Consider the following 10,094-nt stretch of genomic DNA (forward strand, 5'->3'; position numbering starts at 1 on the left):
AACACCCATAAAACAGTCTAACCTTCCCAAGCTAATGCTCTCCAGATGTTCAGAATTCCCAGCATACATGGTTATTGAGGATGCTGTATGGAATTCTGCAAGGCTCACCTTGGACTATACAACAACATGGCTCTCTGTCCTAAAGAGAGTCCAAACCAAACTTTGAGAAACATTTTCCAGGTCACTCAGTGTGCTCCACACAGGACATCCCACTGGAAATCAGTAGTTGGTAAAGCTGAATTGTAATGATTGCCTAAACCCAAATACTCAGTCTCACAAGCTCGGGCTTAAAGATAACTGATTTATTAAAGGAATAGTATGCAAATACAGAGAAAGCTGAGAATGAGCAAAAGCGCGCCAAATACAAACTAAATACCCTCGCTTCAAACCCAATCCCGCCCCTCGCCCCACCATAGCAACCACCCCCTCCCAGGTGTTGGCAACCGTCACACATCGGCCTGGGAAAGTAACCTTGAAGACATGTCATAACCCAAACATACATTCCTGCAGAACAGCAAGGAGATTACAGCCTGGCACGGCTGAAATTCCCCTCCCCGCAAATGACAGACACGGAACAGGAGAGTGACATGTGAAACGTTACGATGTATTCAAACCATTGGAACGATGAACATGACATGAATCCAGAGTCTGGATAAATATTTTTACTGACTGGGTAAAACTATTCTATAATCCCGTTGGATTCATCCATCTAATTCTTGCAATTTCAAATCCTCTTGGGGAAAAAAAAATAACTTGTGCCAAAGTATAAACCAAGTGGCTGATTACTTCCAACTACTGCTTCAGTTTGACTATACATTAAAAAATCTTTCACGATTGGCTGATTCTTTTTGTAAGCAGTAGGATGTAAGTCATTAAAATAAACTAATCAGAAATGAAAATATAGCAAGTATGGAGCCTGCTAGATGGTTGTATTGATTGACGTATGACTTGCACTTTCCTGCTGATTATGTTTTATGGTTTTAGTTCAGTTTTAATGAGGTTATTTTACTGTTATCTGTATATTGTTTATTGTTTTTTGTGGTTGTTTTAATTATGTGAGCTGCCCAGAGTCACAAATGTTAGTCTCTGATTAGACCATTACGAAAGACCACATAGTAATTTCATTTGGTACATATGTATCATGTGTCTTTAAGTCCATGTTATGGGAAAATGTATGCATTAGAACCCTAATGCCATTTTTTAAAAAAAATGTAGCTTTGGGAACAGAGAATGAAATGGTTACCTCATGTGCCACTTAGAAAAGTTTATATTGATTTTGGAACTTTGGGAGAGTGGAATGTAGCTGTTGAAAAAGTAGCTGGGCCAGAAAAAGCAAAGAACCCTTTAGTCCCCATTTAACTCTTGGGTGTTATCTTTGGAAATTGCTTTTTTCTAAAATGAAACAAATCAAAGCACCACTCAACTCAACATTGGTCCTATAACATAGTGTGTGCCTGTGTTCCATGTACAGTTAATTCTTCTGTTCCCACTCTATAGCAGAGAAAATTCACTCGGCACTGGCCATTAACTAATTTGTATATCATTGAGTTAGATTTGGCTCTTGCTGACTGCATGGGCCAATGCTTACCATTTCAACTTGTCCTTAGCAATAACTCATAGATTTTCCAACGACGTTCCGTTATTTATTTTCTCCTTATCCATCCACTTTATCTATTGTCTTCCCCTTCTTCAACTTCCTTCAACCTTCCTAATACAGCTATTATTTTAGTCCATCATCTGCTCACATCACGTGCCCAAACTATATGACATTGATCATTGCCTAAGGGAACAATCAGCCTCTGGCATGGATTGATTAGTTCTTTGGCTGTTCATGATACTCTTAATCATCATCTCCAAATCCGTAATTCAAAGGCTTCTGTGTTTCTCACTGTTTTTCAGGGTCTAGTTTTCTTAGCCATACTTTACCTTTGGAAATACCATTGCTTTTGCTTTTCTGATCTTTTGTTGTCATTGAAATATCCTTAACCTTCATAATATTATATAGGTTTGTCTCTGCTTCTCCTTTTTACTTCTCCAGTACAATTTCTATTTTTAGCTATTCTTCAACCCAAGAAAATCAAACTGTCTACCACTTTCAGTTCTTCACTGAAAATAAGTCACTAAGTGTACAGGCTGACATTAACCTTGTGTTCCAAATATTTAATGTTAACTTGAATTTCAGTTTTAGTTAGTTCTTCCACGTGTTCTTTACCTTAGGCCAGTGGTTCCCAAAGTGTGGTCTGGGGATTGCTGGAGGTCTGCAAAGTCAAATAGATAAATATTTTAAAATTTCTCAGTTTTAATTTCTAATACAGTAAATATTGATAGATATAACCCACATAAAACAAAGCTCTTTGGAGTCCGGAAGGAGGGAGGGAGGGATTTTTTCCAGTCTCTACACCACATGGTATTTTATTATTAGACCCACAGCTATCTTTGACAAAGAGCTGTTAGCACATACCTGCTGACTAGCTGCCATATGCATTCAAAATCTACCACAATGAGAATTTTAAGTCAAAATTTATTAAAATTGTTTTATGTCCAAACTATTGAGTACATCCTAGTAAAATAATTTTACCATAATATGCTAATGTATTTGCACAAATATAGTACAATAAAAAAGTTTAAAGAAATTATAGATTTATGGAAATCATTGCACTTGGGCAGACACATTTCTTTATTGTATCATGGGATCATGCTTCTCAGTTTCAGTGTGCAATTTGATATGCTAATATATCGGAGAGCTTGTTCCGGCTTTGCTAAATGAATCTCAACTACTTTTTCTCTGAAAAAATGGAAAATGGTAATTGTTTGTGCACAAAGTTATGGGCTGGTAGATATTGGGGATACCAAGAAAGTAACAGATCAAATGGCTGAATTGACAATTTAGCCACTAATTTAGTCCTTAAGTAAAGAAATAATTGTCTCCTTATTGGCTGAATCAAGGAAGATATTTGTTTTGTTATGTTTAGAGGCTCAAAACATCTACTCAATGAAATAATTACATATAGTTTGAAAAAATGAAGAATATAAACAATTTGTGTAGCAAACAAAACAACCTGTGGAACTTTTATTTGCAAAACACAGTTATATCGTTTTAACTTCTAAATAAATGTCAGTAGTTTTAGGAATATGGCAAAGTTCAGGTTTAGAACTATTTATAATTCTGAAGTAAAATCATGTTATTTTGTATTATTTGTTAGTTGTGTTTATTTATTTATTCACATTTCTATCACCGCCCATCTCCCCCTAAAAGGGGGACTCTGGGCGGTTTACAATAAAATAATAATATAACTGTCCTAGCATATTTCTGTAGCAATTCATTATCTCCAATAAGAATTATGATAATAAATTACGATAAATTTCTGAATAATTTCTGATTACAATATCATATGACTATATACTGTGTATAAAAAACTTCATACAAAAAGCCCTTACTGATTTTTGCATTTAATCTTTTCCTAGGTGGAAAGGCATGATATGAATACACTCAGTTTGCCTCTTAATATTCGTCGGGGAGGTTCAGACACTAACCTCAATTTTGATGTACCTGATGGCATATTTGAATTTCACAAAGTAAAACTCAGTGCAGATAGTCTGAAACAAAAGATTCTGAAAGTTACTGAGCAGATAAAAATAGAACAAACAGCTCGGGATGGGAATGTTGCAGAGTACTTGAAGCTGGTGAACAATGCAGACAAACAACAAGCTGGGCGAATTAAGCAAGTCTTTGAAAAGAAGAATCAGAAGTCTGCCCATTCCATAGCCCAGCTACAAAAAAAATTAGAACAATATCACAGAAAGCTCAAGGACATAGAACAGAATGGTTCCTCCAGAGGCATCAGAGACGCTTCCAAAGACAGCCTAAAGGAAATCCAACACTCTTTAAAAGATGTGCATGGAAAAGCTCGTGCTACCGGCCAGAGCAATGAAAACAGCAAAACAGGGGTTCCAGGAGTCTCGTTGACACCCCCAGTGTTTGTTTTCAACAAATCCAGAGAGTTTGCAAATCTGATTCGGAATAAGTTTGGTAGTGCTGACAACATTGCTCACTTGAAGAGTAGCTTAGATGACTTCAGACCAGAAACTACATCTAGGGCATATGGTGGTAGTGCCACCATAGTAGCTAAGTCAAAATACGCCAGTGATGACGAATGCTCAAGTGGCACATCTGGATCTGTAGACAGTACTGGCAACCAATCTTTTGGCCATGGTGGGACAAATGCTTTGGACAACCATGGAAAGCTTTCTATATTCTTGGAAGAACTGAGGGAAATAAAGGAAGCACAATCCCAATTATCAGAAGATATTGAGAATTTAAAAGTACAGTTCAAAAGAGATTATGGCTTTATTTCTCAGACCTTGCAGGAGGAAAGATTCAGGTACACAATTATATTTCATTAAAATTATTTTACATAGGTGAGTGAGAATATAAGTGTGTCAAGGGAGTGCAGCAAAGAAAAGAGTGAGTTGAAGAAGGAATGAAACCTTTTCACTCATACAATTTTCATTAGGCAGGCACCAGGTTGGTTTTTTTTTTTTTTTTGTTAAAGATTAGCATTATAGAAGTATGGCATCTTGTAGATGTGATTTAATATTAACACATGCAAAAAAATTACAGTTTAGGGATTAAATATGCTGATGATACCCAGCTTTAATGTCTCTGCCCCTGGGCTGATTAAATGAATATTTTGGAGGCTGTGAATGTTTGGATGGAGAACACTAGGCTTCAGCTCAGCCTTAGCAAGACTGAGTGGCTTTGGAGGGGCCTTGATTCCAGGAACTTACCGTCTCTTGTTCTGGATAGGGTTGCACTACCCCAAACAGAACCTGTTCCTGGAGCAGGTGGCAGCCATGGCCAGGAGGGCCTCTGCACAACTTCATGTTGCGTGCCAGTTATGCCTGTTCCTGGACCAGGAGGCTCTTCTCACAGTCACTCATAATTTGTTCACCTCCCGAATGGGCAATGCACTCTACATGGAGCTGCCCTTGAAGAGCATCCAGAAGCTACAATCGGTGCTGAATGTGGCTGCGCAGGCAGTTATGTGCGCTCCTTGATCAACAAACATTACACTGCTGCTCAGTGAGCTGTGTTGGCTACCATTATGTTTCTGGGTTCAATTCAAGGTGCCAGTGATGACCTATAAAGCCCTTCATGGCATGGGTCTGGGTTATTTGAAGGACCACCTTCCCTGGTTACATCCATCCATCCCATTAGATCTGGCAGGAGAGGCATGCTTCAGGTCCCATCCATTCAAGAATGTCATCTGGTAGAGCCCAGGAAGAGAGCCTTTTCTGTCATGGAGCTCACTCCTTGGAACATCATCACCCTGGAGATCAGACTGGCCTTGACGCCATTGGCCTTTTGTAAGGCTTAAAGATGTGACTTTGCCCCTGAGCTTGGGGATCTGAATGTGTACAGCCTATATAGTGGTTGTTTTGAGTGTTGACTGTTTTATATATCTTGTCTGTGGATTAGTTACGTAGTTTTTTATCCGGTTTTATATGGTTTTCTATGTTTTAAGATTGTATTTTGTTCTTTTGTAGTGTTTTAAATTGTTGTAAGCCACCCAGAGTCATGCATTTGAGATGGGTGGCTCTATAAATTGAAATAATCAATCACAGTTTGATTTTTAAAAAGTCTAAAATATCTAGCTTTTATATAAGGCAGCTTATACTCACTTCATGGAAAAGCTAGTTATCCTAATTTTAAAAAAAGAATAACATACAAATGAGATTTTTAAGTTATACATACTTTGATTGGATACACTATAAACTATATCAAAAGTAACTGTCATGAATCTTTTTGTTGTTGAAATTCATATGAAGATATGAGCACTTAGAAGACCAGCTAAATGATCTAACAGACCTCCATCAACATGAAACAGCCAATTTGAAGCAAGAACTGGCCAGTATTGAAGAAAAAGTAGCATATCAGGCTTACGAGCGGTCACGTGATGTTCAGGTATCAACTTTTAAAAATTAAATAATAAATAATATTGTTGCCTGTTTGTAAAGAGTATTAGTGCAAAGAGCCTTTCTGCACATCTTCTAAGTATGATAATTTCCTCTGAAATGTACTGTGTTAAAAAAAATTGGCTCAACTTTTCATCATCAGTATATTCAGAGATAGTAAAGAAGGAAAGCCATCACTTTTTACGTCTTCATCATGGAGAATGGAAATGACTGAACTTTGTTGTTACCAAGGAATATTTTAAATAGTTTATGCAACATGGGGGTAATCTTTAAGATTTAGATCTAACTTCTCCAATGATAAGGGAGCTGGGAATTCTGAGAATCATTTTCCAGCACATTTGAATGGCACGAGTTTGGAATAGCCTGAATTATTTCTTCCACTGATCAGACAGGAATGGAAAACTATTTTGTATATAGGTTCCTTAATGTTTTGTTCCACTTCTTCCCCTTCCTGTTTTCTGCCAATAGGAAGCTTTGGAATCTTGCCAGACACGGGTTGCTAAATTGGAACTCCACCAGCAAGAACAGCAAGCATTACAATCAGAAACTGTTAATGCCAAAGTCCTACTAGGGAAATGTATAAACGTAGTCTTGGCCTTCATGACTGTTATCCTAGTATGCGTCTCCACCATAGCAAAGTTTATAGCTCCTATGATGAAAAGCCGTTTCCATATTATTTGCACGTGTTTTGCAGTAACTCTTCTTGCAATTTTATGCAAAAATTGGGATCACATTATTTCTGCCATAGAAAAGATAATTATACCAAGATGAAACCACAAGTATGAAGACTTTCTTTTTTTATTATTTTAGACATCTAAACAAACTACCAAATCTTGTAGTCTAATCAGACAGATGAAGACTTTTTTTTCCACCTGGACATAAGCATGTAAGACTGAAAACTCCTGACAATGCTTTCACCTTATCAGTCACAGTGTAAGGAATGAAGTGAATCTTTTATGAGGTGGATGATGTGTATACATCTTTTTGCCTTAATCCAATCAATTTTTCTACACCACAGATTTCCGCCAAATTCTGAATTAAAGATATTAACTAGATAAGCTTCAAGTGGAATGAATAATAGAAGTAGTGATGGTTGGGAGAATGCATTTTACTAAATGGAAATCCACAATGTCCTATCTTTATCTAAAGCATTTTCCTTATGATGTATTTCCAAATGTCCATGTCTTAGGAAATGCTAGTCAAATTTCCCAGATTACCTAATGATCAACATTCCTATGGTGGGAATTGTGCTGAAGTGGAATATCTTCAGTTAAGGTATTTGTACAGATTTTTATCCAATAGTCATACAGTATATTTAACTGTCTAGAATTTATTTTGCCTTTCAAATGAGTTATTCCACTCTGATTTTATTTCATGATTTTAAGATAACAATGTCCCTACCGTTGAATGAAAGAGATCAAGCACTTGGTTCTTCTGTGAATCCAAAGATGGGGATCCCTATCTTACAGGAAAATTTCTGTAGCCTACAGAAACCCCATTTATCATAAATGCAAAGATAAGAAAAACTTTTCATCTTCTTTCAGACATTGAAGGGGATATGATCATGGCCAACAGAGCACAAATATACACAGTAGTATCAAGGAAGAAATAAAACTAGTGTAACGGAACATTTTGTTTGGTAGTTTCAGAACAAAGGACCAGGAAGAGTGAACTGAGGCCAAACCATCCTACCACTGCCTCTTTTCTCCCTACAGCCCATCCCTCCAATAATCTGTAGTAGCTATTTCATCACAAATAAAGAAGACACCTCTCTGAGCTAGCTTGATGCCTTGGATACCCTCCCTATATGCATCACTGATTGTGAGATGGTAGTGGCATTTACTTGTACAGTCAGTACATGCCACTTCACGCACTGCTGTTAGAACCCATAACATATAGAGTCAGCAAACTGCATATAGGGTAAGCAGCTGGCCTTCTAACTAGAAATAGTTGAGATGGTGCTGCCCCAGGTAAAGAATGAAGCAATGGCTGAAGCAGTGAGTCCCTCTTCTACCTCAAACAGTGGGACCTCTTAGGCCTCATTTTTCATACTTACTATCTTTCCCTTCTCTAATTCCTTTAGCTTCCCTATTTAGCTAACTGTCATTCTCTATGAGCAATACTGCTTTCTTACCAATCTGTAGTAATATTGATGCAGTATTCTCAAATTAGTGTGTTTCAGCCTACAGTAACACCGCAATCACTGTGAAGTTTGTATGGAATCAAGACTTCATCTAAAAATACCCTTGTATAATCTCCTTGAATAGAATTGGCTAGGAAGTGAAAAGGTAGGAGATACAATGGTGTGATTATGTTCCTTGTTTTTTTTAAGATGCAACAGCATCTATTTTACTTTTAGCACTTTCTTGTAAATTAATTTGGCTGAACCTTAATGCACTGTAATTCTTTTGCACATCTGTTGGGTTGTGTTTCTACTGCATTTCATAAATATAATGGTATGGATGCTGTAATAATAAGTGCATTGTCCAGTATGGATTTCCATCTTTGGAAACTTTGGATGTTTCAAAATGCACATGAGCACAAGCACAGCTCTCTTCAAAGCATCCACATCTTCTTTCAGGCTTCAGATGAACTTGAAAAAAGGCACACCTGTTTTAACAAGTCAAAAAGATGTGACTACTTTCAAGAGATGCTGCAAAAGTATTTCCATGCAGAATGAACCAACCCCTCCAAATCATGTTTAAGTATGTGCAACAGTATTGTACAAGATGTAAATAATGATAATGCTTGCACTATAAAAATGGTTTATTATCAATGTCTGCAATTTTATTTTTTTTAAGTAGAACTGGACTTAACAGTAAAAACAAAGCCCTTGACTGTATCAGGCAGTGCCAACTTTACTTGATCATACTGAGTCCTGTTAACTACAGCTAGTAATCTAGTAAAAGCAAAAGGCATAGTTTTAAAGTTATCTGGATTTAACTAATTTGTCCTATGAAATTCTGATCAACCTCTCCATAAGTGACATCAATATCATATCTTACAATCTGTTGTTAATATAATACTTTCTTTCCCTTCAGTGAGTTTTACTAAATGAATACTTCGCATAGAAAATTAAAGAATTTCAGATTATCTCAAAAGGGAGAAAATAAACAGGGTTCCTACTGTAAGTCCACATCCTTTTTTTCTATGTCTCAAATAAGTAAAATTCTAAAATTTCCTTTTAGAATCCTGTTGTTAATAAATTTTTGTCACATTTGACAATTCATTTCATACAATATATTAGGAGCATATAATTCCTATTAATAATTTATGTTCGAACCAACATAATTTTAGTTATTTAGTAATTGAAACAGATCATGCACAGTTCTGAAGATTCTGTGCAAATCATATAATATTAGGTTGGATGGGCTTTGGAGATCATCTACTCTAAATCCATACCAGTTTTGAGGGTTGAGTTTATTTTTTTCAGCTCATATTAATGAAGTTATTTCTGGATTTTTTTTTCCTCCCTGGACTTTACCTTTCTCTTTATTTTGTTGTTTCTGTCACTACACTTGTGGGGCAGCTTTGTATGCCTTTCCATCTATATACATATGAGTAACTTCATAAAAATTCATAATAGGGATGTTCCAAATTCTAAGCCAACAATATGCTCCACATTCAGAAATATTTGTATACTTCTCTTTGCAAAAGGCAATTTGCTCTTTTAAAACTATTTTTCTAGACTACTGATTATTCTTTTATAAAGCCTGTTTCTGACTCTGTTCAATATTTTTAAATTTTTGAGCAGAATAAAGGACTGCTTCAGGCTCTTCCCCTCTCTGGGAGGACAGTGTTTATATATCACGCAGCTTGTCTTGAGAGCTATAAACTAGTTAAGCATAATGGAAAATACTATTTGGTCACCAGTGCTGAGGCAAGATTCAATTGCCACGGTAGCTAGCTAGTTTTTGTACATGGAATATAGGAAGGCAGCAAAATGTCTTAGGCTAGTATCTATCCCTCAGGATACAACAAAAAAATATTTTTTTCTCAATACATGACCCATTGCTGTGAACGATGATCTCTTGTTTACATTTGCCTATTTAAATATATATTATACATGGATTCACTTCTTAGTAGTTGTTTTTCTTTTTTATGGAAAAAAACAGTTT

At 36.4% G+C, this 10,094-nt stretch overlaps 1 protein-coding gene across 3 annotated transcripts in view; it reads left to right on the forward strand.

The window, feature by feature from the left end:
• Nucleotides 1-8,752, forward strand: part of TMCC3 (transmembrane and coiled-coil domain family 3) — a 72,037-nt gene extending 63,285 nt beyond the window's left edge. For all 3 annotated transcript variants that reach the window (XM_063308894.1, XM_063308893.1, XM_063308896.1), the window contains exons 2-4: nt 3,466-4,382; nt 5,830-5,965; nt 6,445-8,752. In XM_063308894.1, coding sequence (XP_063164964.1) covers nt 3,466-4,382; nt 5,830-5,965; nt 6,445-6,747 — 1,356 coding nt within the window. In that variant the 3' untranslated portion in view covers nt 6,748-8,752. The remainder of the gene's footprint in view (nt 1-3,465; nt 4,383-5,829; nt 5,966-6,444) is intronic.
• The last annotated feature ends 1,342 nt before the right edge of the window (nt 8,753-10,094 follow it).

Source organism: Candoia aspera, chromosome 7 (genome assembly GCF_035149785.1).
Source record: "Candoia aspera isolate rCanAsp1 chromosome 7, rCanAsp1.hap2, whole genome shotgun sequence".
Taxonomy (NCBI): Eukaryota; Metazoa; Chordata; class Lepidosauria; order Squamata; family Boidae; genus Candoia; species Candoia aspera.